The sequence below is a fragment of the Prionailurus viverrinus genome, chromosome B1, assembly GCF_022837055.1.
Source record: "Prionailurus viverrinus isolate Anna chromosome B1, UM_Priviv_1.0, whole genome shotgun sequence".
Classification (NCBI taxonomy): domain Eukaryota; kingdom Metazoa; phylum Chordata; class Mammalia; order Carnivora; family Felidae; genus Prionailurus; species Prionailurus viverrinus.
The window spans coordinates 120,582,160-120,604,516 of NC_062564.1; the positions used below are offsets into that span (position 1 = coordinate 120,582,160).

Here is a 22,357-nt window from a genome sequence, read left to right on the forward strand (position 1 = left end):
AGCTTGAGGCCATTGCAATGAGTTTATTAGCAAGATCTCCAACCCACCACCGAGCAGGCAGATCCTTCTTCCTCCTGTTACCAGGCTGCTTGCATAGCACTAATCTGGGGGTTTGTCTCCTCCCATATGATTTCATTTGGGTTCACTGCCTAATTTTTTTTTTTGACCATTTGTATTCAATAATGATACAAGAGAAGACATTACTCTAGTAACATCCTTAGGAATTTATCTTTGTTTTGCAGAGAAGTGCTTTGTTGTTGAGAAGCCACTATAATACTTTAGAAATTATGATGAGTTCACCTTTTGGTTCAAGCTTGGTGATTGCCAGAAATAACTTCTCTGGCCTCTCTTTTTATACCTATATGAGGAAATGTTGCTATCTTAGGAGGTAACCAATAGGATCTGGTCACACTCACTTTGAACAGGCATTAAATGCTAATTCCGCTCTTAAGACTCAGACTAGAGAAATGCAGACTGAAAATTCTAAGAGGACGGGGCTGTCCCATTTGTGCAATGTGGTGTTCATTATGGATAGTTAATAAACAACTTGGAAAAGTCATGCAAGATGAGATATTGGCATATGAAACCCAAGGTAAAAAGCCAAAGGTATATCACCTGCAAAGAGCTGACCCTGTCTCACCTCTGTGTCTACAGAATACCCTTCATCACAGCGATTACCATTTTTGCATCTTACTTTGTGCTGGCTACTATGCATGTGTTGTTTCAATTCCCATGAAAACTCTATGAAGGAGGTTTTAGCATTCTTTTTTTTTTTTCACCAAATGAAACAAGGTGATATAACTTGCACAAAGTCACACAGCTTTTAAGTGGCTAAGTCATGATTCTACTTCCGTTTCATCTAGTTTCACAATCTTCATGAATTTCACTCTACCATGCTTCTGGTCCCTCAGAGGATGCTCTTCTCAGTGTGCCAATTTTCTCATTTTTTCTCCACCTACTACACATTTAGAGGGAAAAAGATGCACACACTCAAAATGCTGATGAAAAATATTGTGCATTTACGAAATCTAAAGAAAAAAAGACAATTTGTGTGGATAGCTATTCGGCATCTATGATTTTATGTTCAAATGGCCCTTCCCTGAAGTATTCCGATGTTTACTTTGTCTCAACAATGGAAACAATCCATTACATGGTTTCTCAACCTTGGCACCGTGGACATTTTGGACTGACTAATTCTTTGTGATGGGGCCTTTCCTGTGCTCTATAAGTATTAGGTATAGTGGCATCTCTGGCCTTTACCCACTAGTTATTAGTACTGTCCCAGGGGTGACAACTGAAAGTGTACCTAAACACTGCCAAATGTCTTCTGGGAGGCAAATCCCCACCAGTTACAAACTACTCTTCTAGGTCAATTAAACTTCTTACTAAAGAGATATTTAATAGAGTCTCTATAAGCATCAAAAGATAAGGGGAAAAAGGCCAGATTTCATCCTGCTGTTGAATGAAAATCTAAGTGCTTGACAATATTTGCATTTTTTTTCACATGTAATATAAACCTTTTCATGTCAATCCACACCGTAGTTGATTTCTGCCTCTTTCTCCATTCACTAACATACAGGAATTGAATTTCTGAAGAGGAGGCTGGAAGAGCGCCTCATTATTATGCCAACACTCTTAGCAGATGTTTAGCAAAGCCCTTCTTAGGTTTCATTCAATGTTTCTGTGATGCGTCACTGTGAGAAGGATGGAAAGAACAAATCAAAACACCTGGGTTACACAGGCAGGCTCGATTCCCTCTGAAGGACAGTGTGAGCACAGGTTTGAACAACTGTTCCTTTGCAGAGCTCTACCAGCACCCTGTCAAGGAAAGGGGAGAGGCAGAGAATCACAGGGGCATACAGGGGCACTGGGCTTACAAACAGAATGATAAATATGTCCCTCTGTCCTGAGAGTGCCTGTGATATACATATGAAGTCCTGGAGCTAAATGGCTTGGACAAGGTCACCAAGCCAGTGAGTAGGATCCAAGGCACTTGACGTAAGGCCTACTTTAATCCACTTGACCACATTTCTTCACTAATGAGAACAGAGACCATTCTGTTCTCTCACATACACAATGAATGATATGGATTAATTTTCCTAAGAGAGTCTACAAGGTCTTTTTTTCTGTTTGCATTTCAATTACATTGTATGTGATCAATTTCAAGTACAAATGAATTGCAAGTGGAAAATTTCTGAGAGCAACTGAGTTGCACTTGACATTTTGGGGTCCCAGTAGCTGAGTAGCTCTCAGAAAGGTCACATACAACTTTGTTGCTCTGCAAAATGCCAAGGGCAACTCAGTGGCAATTGAAAATTGAAAGGGAAATTACATTCTACCCCAAATCAGCAGCATAGACTCTGAAGAAGGATCTTGGTTCTATGAACTGTGTGATGGGAAAATGGGAAATTGTCCATTGATGTTGAAAAATTTTCCCCCAATAGGCAGTCATCTCTTTGCATGATTTATAGATATAGTTTTACTACCAATCTATATACACTATGCACAGCGTTCATTTTCTTTCCTTGATTAGTCTTAAATCAAGAATTCTGTCATTAAGGAGGACTGTGAATCCATATTAATTCCTCCATATTCTCGAAGCTTAATGAACCTGATCCTCTGCCATATTATGTGGAGAAAAAGATGGAGAGAACGCAGATCTGAGCACACAGATTTCAAAAACTTTTCATTTAAGAAAAATGAGTTAGTCTTTTTGTGGTTGTTCACACAAAGTAGGTTTAGTATAACAGTCAAGGAATGGAAAAAATCAGAAACATATCTCTTAATAAAATGAACCACGGGTTCGGTTTTGCATTAATAAGTTACATTTCCAGGGGCAGGAGACGGTGGTGATGGTTGAAATAGAGCTTCTCTCTGACACGTTATGCTGTGTGAAGCGGTTAGAATGCTTAATTCTAAATAGGAGAACTTCACAGCTGTCGTATTTCAAACATAGGATGGTTCAACTGTCAAGACAAATATAGTATGATTTCATTCATATGTGGAATCTAAAAAAAATGAATAAACAAACAAACAAAAAGCAGAATCAGACCTATAAACACAGAGAACAAACTGATGGTTGCCAGAGGGAGGAGGTGTGTGGGGAGGGGCAAAATGGGTGAAGGGGAGAGGGAGAGACCAGCTTCCAGTTATGGATGAATAAGTCATGGGGACGAAAGACACAGCATGGGGAATACAGTCAATGGTATTGTAATAGCACTGCATCGTGACAAATGGTGAACACAACATAATGTATAAAGAAGCTGAATCACTATGTTGTACACCTGAAACTAACATAGCCTTGAGTGTCCACTACACTAAAGCAAACAAAACAAACAAAAACAAACCATAAGATGGTTTAAAACAAAAGAAATTCTGGAATTAGTAGATTGATATATTATTCTGACCATCCTCCAGAGTGTTAATAAAGTGTCCTAATGAACCACACTGATGTGGTTTTGGTCACTTTTATCATTTATTCATCTTTGTTTTTATTCAATTAATATTCATCAATTATTCATAGTTTCTACTATGAATTCAGCACTAAGCTTGGCACCAAAGATACAAGGATGGGCAAAACCAGAAAAGATTGGTCTTTCTTCATGGATCTTATGGGTCAGAAGCAGGAAATAAATATTAACAAATAATCCAGAAATAAATCGATCAGTAAAGGAAATTTGTGGTGTCCTGTGAGCAGGCATGGGGACCAGGCTGATTTGGGTCCAAATCCTACATCTTCTTCTTCCTAATTTTATTATCATGGGCAAGACACTGGAACTCACCAAACATCAGTTTCGTCATCTATAAAATGAGGCTATTAATGCCAACCATGTAGGATTGTCCCGTGAATTAGAAATTATCATGGTAAGGTTGTCTAATAATAATTGTTATAATGAGTAGACTGAGCCAATTTATCCCTTTAGAGGACAAGATAACTCCCCTCAGCCCCCCTTCTCTGTCTCTAATAGCTTTCTTACCCTCTGATTCTACCAGAATCCAGGAAGCACACACTTTTCCTATAATTTAAAGTTAGTTTATCAAAGTCATTGTCTGCCCAGAAACTGAGGGAAGACAAAGTAGAATTGCTTTTAATTATGATCTATTGAGTGTATGTCACATACCAAATATTGTGCTGGGTAATTATTGTTAATTTTATCTCCCTTAAAGATTACAACAATCTTTGAGGTAGATATTATTTTTACCCCAAACTTACAATGAGGAAATTGAATCTCAGATATATGACATTATTTGTTTAGATAACATCGGCTGAATCTCAATACTTTCTGCAAAGGTGTAATGGGGAAACTCCGTTTTCCTCCTGTGTCTTTTATGTGTGTCTCCTTTTCTTTCACAGTTCTGCCACACTCATAACTCTCAACTTCATTTATGGTCACCAAACATGCGGAGTTTTTCCCCCATCAAGCAATTTATGACACCAGTTGAGTGTCCTACAATTTAACTCAATTCTGATACTATCTACCTGGTGATAGTGTCAGATCTCACAGTATGAGGGCTCAGTTCCACAAGACTGCTTCTACTCTACTTCAGATTCCTATCATTAGTAGTAGATTCCTAGGTTATCCATAGCTTCTGTCTAATTTGGCTACAAATTGGAGATTCCCATGATTCCCTCTTCAGGTTCAATTAATTTGTTAGGGTGGCTCACAGACTTCATAAAAACATTTACTTACATTTTCCAATATATTAAAGGATATGATAAAGGGTACAGGTGAATAGCTAGATGAAAAAATCCATAGGGCAAAGTCTGGGAGGGTCCCAAGTGTAGGAGCTTCTGTTCCCATCAAGTAGGGATGTATCACCCTTCCTGTGTGGATTTGTTTGCCAACATGGAGTCTCTGGGAATCTCCTACTAGTAGGATTTTATGGAGACTTCCTCACATAGGCACAATTGATCAAGAAGTCGATTTTCAGCCCTTCGCCCTTCTCCAGAAAATGGGGGACTGGGGCTGAAGATTCCTTGCTGCTAATCATGACTTGGTGTATTTAATGCCTAGTCCTCATCCAGGAGCCCATTCAGGGTTTCCTCTTTAGAGCAAAAACCACTCCTGCCATCCAGGAAATAACTTGAGGAAATTACAAGGTTTCAGGAGTCCTGTGCCAGGAATTGGGGGGTGGACATAAACATACATATTTTCTATTATCTCACAAAAGCCAACATAATTTTACTGTATCTCTCTGGTTTATCTGCCTAGTTTCCTTGCTGGTACTTTCTTGAATTTCTGAAATAGTAAGTTAGGGTTGTGCATCCTGAATTCCTCTTCCATCTCCTATTCTACACCCTTCTCTTTGGCTATGTTAACACACTCTGTATGTGCCAACATTCTGCTACTACTTCTGTGCTCTGGCAAGAATTGGGGTAAATTGATGTTCTTCTAATTGAATGGGTGGCTTTCTGGGAAATGATGGCAATTTTATTTAATAGAGCTGCCTGAGCTATGGGAAAAAAAAGCAAAGATGTGATGAAAGACTCTTACCCTGTGAAATGCAAAGAACATCAAGAAAGAATTAGCTGATGAGGCAATGTTTTCCTAACGCGGGAACAGAATGATCAACAATCAATAGCATAAAAGGAAGAGGCAAGCAAGTGTGTCTCAGTGAAAGAGGAAAGGAAGAAATAATGGAAAGGAACTGTGGTGATCTCATTTACAGTTCATATTTTGCCACTGATTTGGGATATGGGGTAAAAACCATATATGCTTTTATATACTTAAGTGCAAAAAAATATGAAAACAAAAACCCCATATATTGTAACCCTGGTACCTGTCTTCATAAAACTCAAATAGAGTGAGAACAAACCACATTGTATAATTGAAGTAGAGAGATTTCTTATAAAGATTGAAGGGTGTCAAACTTGCAATAGGTGAGATAAATAGTTTCAAACATTTCTTAGAAACTCAAGATTTCTAAGATTCTTTAAAGTTTCTGTGTGTGTGTGTGTGTGTGGGTATGTGTGTGTGTGTATGACAAATTGTACCATTGTCTTGTAGGGAATTAATTAATACACAGAAAGATTTTATCATCTGGTACTCAATACATCTTTATGTAATTAATGAATAAATGAACCAGGAGAAAAATCATCTCAGTTATCTTATTTAATGTGGGATAAACTAAAGGTCTAAAGCAATCATAGCTCCAAAGTCCTTCTCCAATGAACTGAGGCAATCATCCATGATGGAAGGTTTATTCTTTGGAGAAACCGAACAAAAGTAGTTCTGGCCATGGACACGAGGCACAGTGGGTCACAAGAGTTACACACTGGGCTGAACACAGGGAGAACAAGTTGAATTATGCATTCTAAATAGTGAAATTTCCCAGTTTCCTTCCGACACTTCATCTCAGACTTCTGGCAACCAGACATATAAAGTAGGTTGGAGTTTTGGACTTTATTCTAGGAAAACTGAAAAGGATAGAAAAATAGATCTATATAAACTAACATTGTGGGTAGGTAATTCAATGAAAAAGTTGTTTATCTCCCCTTCTAATGCAGTCCACAAATTAATAAGTAGAGTTTCCATTTAGGTTTTTGGAGCTTCATAAAAGCACAGTTAAGATATTTGATGGATGTATCAAGCATTCCAGATAGCACAAAAAGCAAACAAAGGTAATAGAGATAATATGAAAACTACAGAAAAATTAAAATCACAATAATTTTAAAAATCAAATCAGAACAAAATAAAAGAAAACAGTAACAAAGGTATTGAATTCCACTGCCCTCACCACTTCCAAAGAAAGAGAAAATAAATATACAAAAATAACAAATTGAGAACAAGAAATGCATGTTCATACAAGGTACTGATACGTAGAGGTCATCTCTTAGACACTATGGAGTTGTGCAGTACACCCAACCAAACAGAAAATGAGAATATGACAGCCAATAAAAGAATGGGAAGATAAAATGCAAAAAGTAGAACATCGCAACATGGGAGTCTCTACCTGTGGTCCTGAGAACACCCCAAGGAATGGGATATAGAAGACGATGTACCTCTTCAGAAACTTCTAGAATAAAACTAAATTCTTGTGTTGAGCTGTGTCTATTTTCTTTCTTTAAAAAAAATTTAGTGGTGCGGCGCCTGGGAGGCTCAGTCGGTTGGGCATCCGACTTCGGCTCAGGTCATGATCTCACAGCTTGTGAGTTCACAGCTAAGAGCCTGGAGCCTGCTTCAGATTCTGTGTCTCCCTCGCTGTCTGCCCCTCCCCCACTCGTGCTCTGTCTCTCTCTCCCCTTCAAAAAAAAATAAACATTAAAAAAAAATTTTTTTAAAATATTTATTGGGAGGTAGTATCCTTGTCTAAGGCCTAGTAGTATTCTAGAGGTCACTATATTCGACAATCTAAGAATTTCTAATTGCACCTACTCCCTGACATAATAATTTAGATGATTGTTCCAGCTGACATTTTATTTTAGCTGACACATTTATTAATTTGTTATTTTCCAATTTGTAATAGTTTCTTGAACATTGTCAGCAGAACACTGTTGAGTAAGTACATTGTACACTGGTAATTAACTTTACACGTACTTGATAAATTTTCTTATACGAATTATATATTTCCCAATACATAATGCATAAGCAATGGAGTGGTTTTTTTGGAACATATTAAGCATAGATGAGTAACTTGTGCTTCTTTTCTGTAGGTTTGCGGTATATATTTAAATGTTCTGTTGGAGTACTTGGTTCGAATCGTTTGAATATATAATCTATTGCGTCTCAGCTTTAGTTATCCCTCAAACATTTTGTTTGTGTTCCATTCTGTTCAAAAATCTGTAATAAAGTGTCACATTGTACTCTAGGTATGTATTTGCATATCTGTCACTTAGGGACTCTTCCAGGATGAAGAAATTGTTTTATGCCATTTTCTCAGTCCCTAGGATGGTATTTTAGCCCAAAAAGGCACTCAGTCCATGTGCATACAATGAGCTGATAAATAAAAGTCATCTCGCAGACACTATGGATTCATGGAGTACATCCAACCAAACGGTATAGAAGAGTGCTGGAAAATAACAATAGAGTAAGTATACCTTGCTGAGGCTATAGATATACAAAAGCTCAACAATTTTTTAGTTTTTTTTTTTTAATTTAGATTCAACTGAGTAGAAAATGAAGAAGAAGAATTGGAGTCTAAAATGCAGTAGAAATTCTACGGCAGATTGTTGGGGTAAAAAATTAAGAGAGTAATTGGAGTTGCACATCTGAGATTCCAGTATTCACAACTTTTTCAGTTTTTAAAGTTGTTTTAAGTGGAATTAGGAGCAAAAAGTAAAGTTGTGGTAAGAAGTACTTCCCTCTTTCTCTTGTATTGCACATTATTCATAGGAGGTGAGCTTTCCTCTTGCAGAATTATAGAAAAAGTTTCAAATAGAATTTCTGCACATAAGCTGTGGTTTCATGTCTTTGGGTAATCTGTCAAAACTATTCTTCTTAATGAAGAACTAGAAACCAGAACCCTATCGTTATTCTCATTCTCTTTATTCATTGTGTTTCTATATTTAAAAATGTGCCAGTAAAATTCACCTATGACTTGAAAAGAATATTTCATCCATGGGGTTTTTGACTCCACCAAAAAACAGGACAACTCCTCCCACCCTCAAAGCATTCACACACACACACACACACAAACAACAAAAAACATTACCTTGAGCTATGTAAGGTGTGGTTTCCTCTTTTGGAGGGATATTTGTGGGTCGAGGTGTAGGGGCAGGAGGTCTGTTTATTATAAAAGACCAACTCCCATTTTTTTTCTTTGTACTCATATTGGCCAATATCATGTCATAATCACTGTCTTCAATCTCAGCAAATGTATATGGGTCTTCCTCTTTCTCCTCTTCATTTTCTCTCCTTTCTTCTTTGGTCTCACCTCCTGTTTCCTGTCTTGCTCCGAGATCACACCAGTTTTGACTTCTTTCCATTTGGCCTTCCACCATTTTCCCTGCTTATGAAATATTTAGGTGGTGGTTACTCTTCTCTTACATGCAATATTACTGATGTCCTTCTGTCACTTTCTTGAAACTTCCCCCCTGAATAATTTGTACATTATCCTATAGATTTCTTTTCTTTTTTTTTTTTTTTAGTGTTTATTTATTTTTGAGACAGAGAGAGACAGAGCATGAACAGGGGAGGGGCAGAAAGAGAGGGAGACACAGAATCCGAAACAGGCTTCAGGCTCTGAGCTGTCAGCACAGAGCCCGACGCGGGGCTCGAACTCACATACCGTGAGATCATGACCTGAGCCGAAGTCAGACACTTAACCGACCAAGCCACCCAGGCGCCCCTATCCTATAGATGTCAAAAAGAAGAGTGAACTGTATAATTTACTACCATTCTCCTGCAGTTTGTAATTGCTGCCTTTGTTTAAAAAAAAAAAAGTTTGTTAGAGGTGCCTGGCTGGCTCAGTCAGTAGAGCATGTGACTCTTGGTATCAGGGCTGTAAGGTCGAGTCCCACACTGGGTGTAGAGATTACTTAAAAATAAAATCTTACACCGTGTGAACTAATTGGAAGTAAAATAACAACTTAAAAAAAATAAAACATTTCACAACCAGAAAAAAAATCTTAAAAAAAGTGTTTAAAACACATATTTCTTTCAAAACATATAAATAAGCATATAAATATATGCTGAATATAAGCACATAGTTTACAAGGGATTTAATACCAGAAAATTGAAGGACAAAACTAAGCCTCCAGTTCCAAATGCTTTGAAAACTTATTTTTCAAGCAGAATATGCTAAGATTTTTTTTTTCCATTTGAAGTCATTTTACCATTCATAGGGCTTGCACTGGGTATTTTGCCTAACATTCAATTTCTCTGAAAATGACAGGGGGGAAGAGCCAAACGTGCCATTACTCGCTTTCTTACAGTAAGTCTCACAGTGGTTTGACAAACTGAGTTTCAAAAATGTAACTCTTGATTTCTATAAGCCAGCATGAACCTCATTCTTAGATAAAGGACATTGAAAGTAGGGTTTGTGACATGATGGCATGGATAATCAAAGGCTTAAAGATTAATTCATATGAAAAGACTAACCTTTTATGGTTTTAAAACTCAGCAAAATCTTTACATATTTTTTAAGGAATGTATTAAAATATTTTAGTAGCAGTTATTTAGAAGACAAAGTATCACATTCTTTGGTTAATGAGTATGAAAGTTTTTATTAATGAAAATTTTTATTAAAAGACTTAAAATTAAAAAAAAAAAGAGGTTAGAGTGGGAGAGAGCCAAAGCATAAGAGACTGTTAAAAACTGAGAACAAACTGAGGGTTGATGGGGGGTGGGAGGGAGGGGAGGGTGGGTGATGGGTATTGAGGAGGGCACCTTTTGGGATGAGCACTGGGTGTTGTATGGAAACCAATTGGTCAATAAATTTCATATAAAAAAAAAAGACTTAAAATTTTTTAATGTTTATTTTTGAGAGAAAGAGAGAGAAAGAGAGAGAGAGAGAAAATGGAGGAGGGGCAGAGACAGAGGGACACAGAATCTGAAGCAGGCTCCAGGCTCTGAGCTGTCAGCACAGAGCCTGACATGGGTCTTGAACTCACGGACTGCGAGATCATAATTTGAGCCGAGATGCTCAACTGACTGAGCCACCCAGATGCCCCAAACATTAGACTATTGACAAATGTTTTGCTTAAAGCATTAATGAAAACAATAAAATGGAAAGAATTAAAGTTATTGACTTAAAAATCAATGCTTTTCTGGGTTGTTCTGAGAGATCATGCATGTGACCTAAGGGAGAACTACTCTCCTTCCTCTTTGGTGACAATCTGACCAAATGATTTCTGGGTTACTTATGGCTATTTTAGTGGAAAGATGTGGAAGCTAAGGAGAATGACAAGTTGTAGAACAAATAAAAATATATTATTTTCAGTAGTTCAGCAATTGTACGGGTAGGCTCATGATGAGAGGCCAAGATCCTTCCCCAACCAGTCTTAGATCCGATTGCTTCAATTAGTTTAAGCCAAGAAGTAATGCCTAATTGCCTACCACCAACTTCCAAATCTGCATGATTTTCCTTTCTCCTTATGAATAATATGGTACTAAGATTTTGACTTCATGACTTCTGTTTCACTGACAGCATAACAGGTGAAACCAGATTAAGTGTGTGGGAAACATTTTTACAGTGTTTCATTTTTAGCGGAATGTGTCAACTATCTTACTTTTATCAACCCATTTCCTGAGCTGTTAAACTCTTTGTTTCTCCACCCACCCTCCTTCCCAACTCTTTCTAAAGTTGGGCTTGTAGCAGAAATAATACATTTTTCTTTTTTATTTCCCAATGTATCCAATTCTACTTTTCACGTCAGAGCGGGGCCGTAGCATCCTCAATTCAAGTTGTGCATCAGGAAATAAAGATGAAACAAAATCACTCCTATCATTCTAATTTTTGAAAAACACAATAGCAGCAGACTGTGTAACAAAGAGAAGAATCTTAAAAGCCGAGGAAACTGGTTTATAGAAGTATTTGACACAGTTTAATTACAGGCTTTATGGTCTTGGGTCTGAGTCAAAGAGGAACAATAGCGATTGTTGCCTTGCAAGTGTGTTCTGGAGAGAAAGAGGGACAATGTGTTCTTCATAAACTGACAAGTGTTCTATAGTGTTTTATATTATTTTTTTTTCCTCCAGCGAATATGTCCATAAATCCATCCTGGGGAATCTGATGCTTAGGATATGGGGAGGTGGCCCTTCCTCTTCGGTAATTTGAGGGCATAAGGAAACTCATCCCAGAAAACAATTCTGAAGGTATCACTAGCTAAAATCAAAGACTCCACACAAATTCCCTGGCAAAAAGAAAGAAATAAAGAAAGAAGGAAGGAAAGAAAGAAAGAAAGAAAGAAAGGAAGAGAAAAAAAGAAAAAGAAAAAGTGGTAGCTTCCAGTATTATTTTCAAAGGCTGTAATCGAAGAACTTTAAGAAAAAATATTGACATGTTATTTTCCGTTACTTCCAATATTAGCCCGATGAAAACATGTGGTCAAAACTAACACTGCATATCAAATGTAAAAGTATAAGGTTTTAAAATAAAAAGTGTGGATTTTGTTTTATTTTGCTTCTTGTATTTGGTACTTTTCAGAAGATATACTTGCCAACATTACACTTCTGGTATTAGAAATCTGGTGATTGCTCTCTGTAGTTTTAGGCCTTCTAACCAACATATGGCATATCAAAATTTACATTAGGGAAAACACAATTTATTATTAGCTCCTTTAAGAGATTTAACTTGATGGAAGACAAGTTTGTCTTCTTTACAATTTATGTTAATAATTACATAACATTATTCCTATCTGTAAAAAGTGAGAAAATATACAAGAATTTTATTGACAGGGTACTGCTTACCTATGTCTCTCTCCCCACCCCCAGTATTGATACACCTACCTCCCTGATCTATCACAACGGTCTCTCCGAGACCATTGGCACATAGTAGGTAATCAACACATATTTGTTGAATGAATGAAAGAATCAGAGGAGTGCCCATTAGGTTTTCCATACTTTCCATTAAGCAGGACTTTTCATCTCTGAGTACAGTGCATGACCTTAGTAAAGGTTTATGTTCATCAACTTGAACCTTTAGAGAGACAGGACCTTCAAGGATATAAATGCTAAATTTCATGGCTTCCAATTCACTTTTTGAAACAGTGTTTATTATACTTTATAGCCCTCTAGGATTCAACAGCTAAAGTACAATGGCAAACAGAGTTTTAATAATAGATATTTCTTTCACCTTATTAAAAGTTCATTGTAAGAACATTGTTTGAATTTGGAAAGTATGTGTAAAATAGTAATCAATAATGTCGGTGATCATTAGTGACTGTAAGAGTGAGCCTGGAGATAGAAGTCTGTTAGGCTGTTGAACATTCCAGCCAGAAAGCCCGATATGGAAGCTCCTGTCGATACTACCCACACCGCCCCCGACCTCCCCCCGACTCCTGCCCCCATTACACATGGTAAATCTTGTATCTGGGAACAAATGCAATCACAGCCATTTAACTGTTCTTCCACGTTAGCAATATATTTAGTGTTCTTAGGCTTTGGTCTCAGTGCAGTGTGAGAAACCCTTTACCACTTGCTTCCCCTGCAGCTACCAACTGAGTGACGTGCCCAAGGTCATTTTCAAATCTGTAAAACGTTAGCCTTTTCCTTTGCCAGATGACTTTTTTTTTTTAAAGGAAAGTTGTCATTTAGTTTTCCACATGATGCTTGAGGTTCATTTTACGTGAAGGAGTACAGACTCCTTCCAAGTTTTATTTCTCTACTTGAAGCTTTGTAATGAGACTGCTCTGAAAGAAAGGAAGGGAGGGAAGGAGGAAGGAAAGGTGGTAGGAAAGGGAAAGAAAGGGAGAATAGAGAGAAAGAAAGAAAGAAAGAAAGAAAGAAAAAGAGACAGAGGGACAGAGGAAGGAAGGAAGAAAAGAAGGAAAGAAGGAAGGAAGAAAAGAAAAGAAGGAAAGAAGAAAGAAAGAGAGAGAGAGGGAGGGAGGGGGGAGGAAGAAAGGGAAAGTGAATGAATGGCAGGTATCTATCGCCTAATTTCTGAGCCCTTAAAGGAACAGCAAGAAAGTTGTTCTTGGGTTTAAAAGCTGATCTTCCCCGTACAGATTTGCCACTGCACTATATGCTATGGAAGCCCGTCAAACTTTTGTTGTTGTTGTTTTAACCCTTAAACTTACCCTGCAATGTGCAGTGAGGTTTTTCCAGTGGGAAGGCAGCAGCTACAGGTCGTGGAGGGGGGGGAGGTGGTCTGTTGCTGACGAGTGGCTCTCGTGAAGTATGTTCTGGATTGTCTCCAGGAACGAACACATAGAAGTCATCATCATACTGGTTCGCAGAAGTGCCAACCCCAACCTCTGCTAGGCTGTGCTCGGCCTCTGTGCTCGATTCACCCTCTTTATCTTCCTTTGCCAGTTCATCTGCCTCAGCTCCTTCTGCCCACTGCCTGTATGTCTGTCCACCTTCAGGATGAAATGCTGGGGTCTGTATGGCTGTTTATGATGAAGACAGTAGATTTCATTTAAACACACCATCTGGAGGCATTTCATATTTTCTAATTTCATACAGAAGTGATAGTACTGCTAATAAAACCTTTATGATCTGATACAGTGGAAAGCTGACAAATGCATAATTTTAGCAAGCAGTCATTCTTGGGCTTTTAAAATACCAAACGAACAGTTAAAGCTTCCTTATATCTTGCTACCTCACAATACGACGCACTCATACATACAATAACACTTGGATTCTCTAGAGTTATTGTTTGAGCAGATTCATATATGACTGCATGACTGCATTTTTATTAGAAAACAGCATAACTGACCTAAGAAGTGATAAGTAAGTTATGGAAAAGCTAAATTCAAGGAAAAATGATAAACCTTAACTGGCTTGTAAATAATGCAATAAAAGTGACTCTGTCTTCTTACTTAGTGACTATTTTAATATATAATTATCACCAGATTATATCTTAGCTCTTGAAAACATTACTTGAGGAAAGTGTTATTTTTTGGTGGAGAAGCATCCAAATCACCAATGGTAGGTAAATCTTTCTAAGATTCAGTTCTGTCATCTATGAAATATATCCTATCCTGAAACTTAACCAAATAATCCAAATTCCCTCCATCCTAAGAATCATGATTCCATCATTTGTTTTTATAACGTACACAATAAATACCCAGGAAGAAAACTGAAAAAAGATACTATAATGCAGTAACTTCAAATCTTAAGATTTTGTTGTTTAAATTTTCATAAAATTCCGCTTTAAATAAAGGATTCACAAAACTTTAAGACAGCCTTGGAATCTCTAGATTGGAAGGAATATGTGAATTACTGTCATTGTCAGTGCAATAGACAAGCAAATGACTGTTGTTTTGGTGTTGCTAAGCTGAAATACAGCTAAAGAAGCCAATTGGCAGAGTATGGAGAAAAAGGCCTTTTTTTTTTTTTTTTTTTTTTTTTTTTTAAACAACAAAGAGTTATGCTGTAGAAACTTTTCAGTTATGGGAGAAAATCAGTCACGAAGAAAAATTGTGCCCATGATGGTACCCCATATTTCTATGTGGAATTTTATTTTTTATTGTTCTTTCTTTCTACATGAGAAAGAAGAAAGATACAGCTTCCGTATTAGAACTACAGACCAAGACTCTTTAATTAGTAGGTTGGGCAGAGCAACCAGCCATTCATTCTTGCACAGATCTCATTCATCTTTCTACCTCTAACACCAAACACTGAGCCCAAAATAAAGTAGTTTCTAGAAATACTGATGGAGTAGACAATGCAGTGACTGGAAAGAAATTACTGCTCAGGCTAGCAAAGGGACTTCACTATTTCCGTCTGGGCAAATCGATCATCAACTATAGGAAATTACTTGTAGCCACCCTCATGTTTATGTATTCAGTATTTACGTTTTATGTTTACACTGTCTAAGCAACAGAGTCTACTTGGTCCCTGTCAAAAATGCCCAAACCTGGGGGCGCCTGGGTGGCTCAGTCGGTTGGGCGGCCGACTTCAGCTCAGGTCATGATCTTGTGGTCCGTGGGTTCAAGCCCCGCGTCGGGCTCTGTACTGACAGCTCAGAGCCCGGAGCCTGTTTCGGATTCTGTGTCTCCCTCTCTCTCTCTGACCCTCCCCCGTTCATGCTCTGTTTCTCTCTGTCTCAAAAATAAATAAACGTTAAAAAAAAATGCCCAAACCTGGAATCCAGCCCTGGGCGGGGGGTTGGATGTAGTAGGTCAGTGAGTTTTGGCAACTTCACAGTGATCGTGATACTAATGGAAATCTGCTTAGGTGTGCCATGCTCCCTGAGTCCAGTCACACAGAATTTCCTAAACAAGAAAATTCCAGGTCCAAATGGTCTTTAGAAATGAGGTTGTTCTCTATAAATAATTGAAATCATGTTTTTCTCTTTATAGGAAGTTCTTCTGAGGATTAAATTTCATAATAAATAAATGGTCATTATCAATGATGGCCTTTATCATCCGTTTTATTACTGTCAAAAATAAAAATAAAATGTATGGCTTTAAAACTCAGTGCATTAATTCATCACTTTAGCATTGTTTTGTGTTATGCCATAACTTTTGAGGTTGTTTCCTGATTTGCCAAAGTATGCTAGTTGAGACATTATATTTAATTTTATCTGATTTGCAGATCAGCCTACCATTTGAAAAACTAGTGGTCAATAATGGTTATTGAGCATCAACTGTGCAGTGTTCAAAGGGCAATGCCCCAGGGTAAGAGCATGCTTGATATGTGAGATGTCACTGTGGCTGTGAACAAACAAGACAGGGGTCAGAGATGGGACCAAAAAGGTTATCCAGGGATAATCTTTAGATGATGATAAAGATTATAAGTATGATGAGAAAGTAAAGAGAAATTTGGAACAGAAAAGTGATTAGTTCCTTCACGAAGCATAGAGTATTAGGAGTAGCAAATGTGGAAGCTGCTATTTCAGGGTTTCTTAATAGCAGTGCTGCTGAGACTTCGGACTAGATAATCCTGTGTTGCATGTGGTATGCTTCCTATGCATCATGGGACATTTAGCAGAATGGCTGGTGTCCACCCCCTAAATGCCAGTTTGGGAAGCTCCCTTCTCAAATCATGATAATAAAACAGCTTCTGTCCATTGACAAATATTGCCGGTTTTGAGTGGAAAATAGTCCTTCATTGACAACCATTGTGCCACTGCAATAATCCAAGGAAGAGCTGATGGCAGCATGAACTAGGGTAAATAATGACAGATTGAGGAACCGCTGAATGCTGGCTACGCTGTGAAGGTGGAGTCAACATTATTATTATCCGACAGACTGGATGTGGGGTGAGAGAGGAAGTAAAAAAGCCAAAGGACTTCCAGGTTTTTGGACGGAATGAAACAAGGAAAGAATCTTCACTTACTGAAATGGGAAAGTCAGCAGGTGGTGTAGGTTTGAAAGCACCAAGCATTAGGGATTTTGGATTTGGAAATGCTGCGTGGGGGATGCCTTTCAGATGTGCTGGTGAAGGAAGTTATTGTATACCAGTGGAATCTGGCATAATGGGTAGTTATACACACGTAGGGAGACTGAATTAGCCCTCAGACATTAGAATATAGAACCACATCCTATGACAGCCAGGAAGGACCTTAGAGAGAGACCTAGTCCAAGCTTCTCATTTCCCAGCAGAGAAAACTAAGGTCTGAAAAGAATGTGACTTTGTTTTAAAAAATACTGAAAAAGCAGAGTTGTCAAATAGTCAAAATATTTGCATCAATCTGACTTGTGTATTCTCTCTGGGTAGGAAAAACTGGGGTTTGATTATTCAACACTGAACTTAATAGAAGTATTTCAATTGGCAAGATAATGTAGTAACATCTCTACCGTATTATAAATGAGAGGACGTTCAGTTAATTAAATGCCTTTCCATGCTCTCCATGCACTCTTCGGTCTTACTTGACCAGTTACAGGTACCTTAATATAAATGTTACATATATACATGTATTCATAACATACAGGAATACTTACTAGAAGAATATGCAAATAATGAAGTAAAATCATCTTCATAGTCATTTTCTTGATCATTTCTGCTAACTTCTGGGATCTGAAAAAAAATGAATGTTTTTAATAATACCCATTCATCTTAAAAAAAATTTTTTTAATGTGTATTTTTTTGAAAGAGAGAGAGAGCATGAGTGGGGAGGGGCAGAGTGAGAGGGAGACAGACAGAATCTGAAGCAGGCTCCAGGCTCCGAGCTGTCAGCACAGAGTCGAATGTGGGGCTCGAACCCACAAACCATGAGATCATGACCTGAGCTGAAGTTGGACGCTTAACTGACTGAGCCACCCAGGTGCCCCTATCCGTTCATCTTAATGCATCTGTATCATTACATATATCAAATGGAAAGTTAATATCTGTGGAAATAAGAAATTGTCTTAGTATTTCTTTAAGTACTTTGTTTATACTACATATCTCAGCTATTATATTTGTGCCAGCTACAATACAATTGTTCAATGACATAAAGGATTAAAAGTATACTGCGGCAATTAGACATTTCCAATAAATAATAAGTTGATTGAAAATGAAGCTTACTGCAATTACTTTAAGATTCAAAGCAATGGTCATGAAATTTAGGTGCAATAAATAAGATCTGAAAATTGAACACAACTATTTCTCTTAAAAACCACGCTCTTTCCTTTCTTTTAACATTTCTGGGGTGCCTGGATGGCTCAGTTGGTTGACAGCCCGACACTTGGTTTTGGTTCAGGACATGATCTCATGGTTAATGGGTTCCAGGCCTGTTTTGAGACTCGACAGCACAGAGCCTGTTTGGGATTCTCTCTGTCCCTCTCTCTCTGTTCCTCCCCTGCTCAGGCTCTCTCTTTCTTTATCTCAAAATAAATAAGTAAACTTAAAAAAATATTTCTGTATCTTTTACCAGTTCAAAAGACTTCTTAATTACATCAAGTATAATAATACAGTGAAAGCCAGTGAAACTGCAAAATGGCTTATTTTCCATCTTTTAAAAAGAAAAAAAGAGGGGCGCCTGGGTGGCACAGTCGGTTAAGCGTCCGACTTCAGCCAGGTCACGATCTCGTGGTCCGTGAGTTCGAGCCCCGCGTCGGGCTCTGGGCTGATGGCTCGGAGCCTGGAGCCTGTTTCCGATTCTGTGTCTCCCTCTCTCTCTGCCCCTCCCCTGTTCATGCTCTGTCTCTCTCTGTCCCAAAAATAAACAAACGTTGAAAAAAAAAATTAAAAAAAAAATAAAAAGAAAAAAAGAAACAGACTAAGGGGATTTACGTTTGTTTTTCTGAAGTCCGTTCCCCTACACTTAGAAGGGGGAATTACTGAGAAAAGACAGAAACCTGTTATCTCTGAATTGCTAGTCTTTGTTTATAATCTCTGAAGGAGACATGGGATCTACAGTAGTGGAACATATTGGTGCTCCTAGAGAAAGGTAAGTAATACCAGTGACAGTTCTATTTGTGCAAAAGCATCAAGAGAAAAAGATGGAGGTTGGATGCATCAATATAGGTCACATTTTGTTACCATGAACCTCAAGTGGTTATTCAAATGATTTATGCTTTTGTTCTTACTACAACTTAAATGATTAGTCCATTTGCTCTGCATTTTAAATGTCCCTTTGTTTGTTTGTTTATTTGTTTATCTATTTAAAATGTTTTATTTTTGCGAGGGGAGGGCAGAGAGAGAGGAGGACAGGATCCGAAGCGGGCTCTGCGCTGACAGCAGCGAGTCTGATATGGGGCTCCAACTCACGAACTGTGAGATCATGACCTGAGCCGAAGGTCAATGCTTAACCGACTGAGCCACTCAGGTGCCTCTAGAACGTTCCTTTAAAAATTAGAAGCATCCATATTGAAAAATTATTAAATTTATAATAGCTTTGGTATGCAAGGGTATTTGAGCTATATATGGACGTCATCAATTTGATTGGTCAGTCACTCTGGCCAATGGGAGCCCAATGGAATTTATTCTTCCTTCCTTCCTTCCTTCCTCTTTCTCTCTCCCTCCTTTTCTTTCTTTTCTTTTCTTTTTTCTTTTCTTTTCTTTTCTTTCTCTTTCTTTCTTTCTTTCTCTCTTTTCTTTCTCTTTCTTTTCTTTTCTTTTCTTTTCTTTTCTTTTCTTTTCTTTCTTTCTTTCTTTCCTTCTATTAATGCTATCCAGAGAAGCAACATGGTCTTTGATTTCCAGTGGAATCTTGAAAGTAAAAGTGTCTTTATTATTATTATTATTATTATTATTATTATTAGTTAACCTGGTGCAGAAGCTCATTTCATATTTAAATCACATTTTCCCCTTGGTGGACTCAATAAAATGCTAATATGAAAAGTCATATAACTTTGACATGTTGATTGATACTTGTATGCTTTGCTATTAAATGCATTGTTTAATACAGACATTCTTTGTTTCCAATTAGCCTCACCTCTTTATTTCATAAGATAGATCAAGAATATGTTTAAAAATCCATAATACTTTTAAAATCATATCCAGGAAGTTTTTACTAGAATAACAGGGATTGTTTTCAAAGATTTCAGAAATTATGTAAAAATTTTCTACATACTATATTCACAAGCCTAGACATTATGAGCACAAAATCTGTGAACGAATAATGAGACTGTGGGCAAGCATGTAGATGTATGTGTATGTACTGAGGTTAAAATCTAATGGAATCATTTTTATGTTATAAGCTATATGACATTTGTATTAATAAACAAGCAAGCCCAAAAATGTACTGAAGGAAGAAGCTTTCCAAATTTAAAAAGGAGCTAAGTTTGACAGGTTTTGAGCACTTTTATAACTATCATGCAAAATTGACATTTTGTATATCGGGCTATGCAGAGATTAGTCGTTTTCTCAGGAATGAGAGATCTTTAGAAATGTTTAAATGACAAGATAGTTGTTTCTTACCTGAATTCCTTATGCTTATAATCATATTTATTTTCAAAAATATGTTAGATTGGTGACACATTAATAACTGTTGAAGGAAATCGATGATGGTTTCAAAGACAAGTGTGCTGGCCATCTGACTTTAGTATTTGGCTGTGTGGTACAGTGGGCAGAGCATGGCTTGTGAAGTCAATCTAAGAACAAACCACAGCTCTATGATTTATTAGCTGTGTTATATTGGGCAACTCTATATCTCAATATTCTATGCTGCCAAATGTGAATAGTATTATCTATGCCATCAGTTTGCTGAGAGGGCTAAATGAGAATAATGTAAGCAAAACACATAGTACCTGTAACCACATAGTAATTGCTCAATGAATGTAACCTGCACATGTTAGATTTTCCTTCATCCTACAAAATGTAATTCTACATTTAATAAAGTACAGTAATCACATCGATTTGATGGGGAAATCATCAGGAATGAACCAATAGTTATTTAGCTTATTTCTTCTCAGTTGTGTGCCTCTAGAAGTTTTGCTGACAGAAAAATAACTGGAATATAAACTTCGTATCTGATTGAAGTGTGGCAGTATGATTTTATTAAAAATACTTTGATAATTTATAAGATAATAGAGACAGGCATGAAAAAGCAGTAGTTCTTTAATAAGTTCCTTTTTCTAAAGCTAGAGTCTGACTTTATTCATTAATTTGTTAAATAAATATGCAGGCCTACTATGTGCTAACTACTCTGTTAGCAATTAAGGAAAATAAGTTAAAAATAAGAGACATAATTCCCATTCTCACAACTCTCATATTTTTTATAGAAGAGAAGACAAAATAATGAAATGATCAGAATACAATATTTTACTTACTTCACTACACAAATTCAGTCCTTAGAGGTGAAAAGGAGAATTAAGGAAGAATCAGATAATCAGCGCCAAATTTTATTAAGTTGCTTTCTGTATGAGGAGTTTGGATGAAAAAATTATCTTGATGCTTGCCATGAGTCCTACTTCTCTAAATGAAAAATTCAGCTTAAATAATGTAATCTATTAGCTGAATATGCTCAGTGTAATATTCCAGCCCACAGACAATGTTTAATGAAATTAAAATCATTCATTATCAAAGATAAACTAAGAAGAGAACGTGTTGACTAAGGTTTATAAAGCTCCACATGGCTTGGCATCCAGCACTGTACAAATTGATCATAATATTCTGATTTTGAGGGAGTGAATAAAAACAATCTTCACATGGCAGTTGGTTTCCAAATCTTGTTACGAGATTCTGAAGATATTATAATTAGCTTAACTCTTGCCCAACTTTCCACAGTGTTGACTTTAAACGATTTTGCCAGCTGTAAAGCACATGGCAGTCTGTGGAATGAGAGTAAGAAGACATACATGTTCGAAGAATAACAAATTGGCCTGTAACATTTTATATTTTACCCAAAATGTATGTACTAAACTGCAGAATCCGAGATAATATTCCAATGGAAATAATAAAGAGTATACTTACTAAATGTTAAGAATAATGAACAATGTTTTACTAAAGCCATGAATAAGAGTCTCAAAAAAGTTTTTTTGAAGATGAATTGTACAATTCATGATGAATTGAATCAAGAGTCAGATGCTTAACCGACTGAGCCACCCCAGTGCCCCACAAAGTTCTCTTTATATAATAGGAATTGGAATCCGGAGTGTAAAAATTAAATAGGAAGTCCACCCATGATTGGGAGAAGAAAAAGGAGAATAAAATAGATGCAGAGCTGTGAGGGGGGAAAAGTGGACATTTTCCTTAGTACGGACCAAAATTTCATTAGAATAGCCTGAGGAAATATGCTTCAGGTTTAGACAAGTTTTGACCTTAATCTCTGCCCATGATGCAGCTCTGACAACTGCCATAAACTTTAGGCTTGGCTCCTGACCCTGTCACCACATTCTCGCTCTATTTTGGTAGCGTTTGTTTCAAACCCATCGCAGTTG

At 37.2% G+C, this 22,357-nt stretch overlaps 1 protein-coding gene across 1 annotated transcript in view; it reads right to left on the reverse strand.

Annotated features, from left to right (window-relative positions):
• Nucleotides 1-22,357, reverse strand: part of BANK1 (B cell scaffold protein with ankyrin repeats 1) — a 309,952-nt gene that overhangs the window by 30,773 nt on the left and 256,822 nt on the right. Inside the window, exons 9-11 of the mRNA XM_047857595.1 lie at nt 17,495-17,570; nt 13,682-13,993; nt 8,653-8,946 (exon numbers count right to left, since the gene is read on the reverse strand). Of these exons, the coding sequence (XP_047713551.1) occupies nt 8,653-8,946; nt 13,682-13,993; nt 17,495-17,570 (682 nt within the window). The remainder of the gene's footprint in view (nt 1-8,652; nt 8,947-13,681; nt 13,994-17,494; nt 17,571-22,357) is intronic.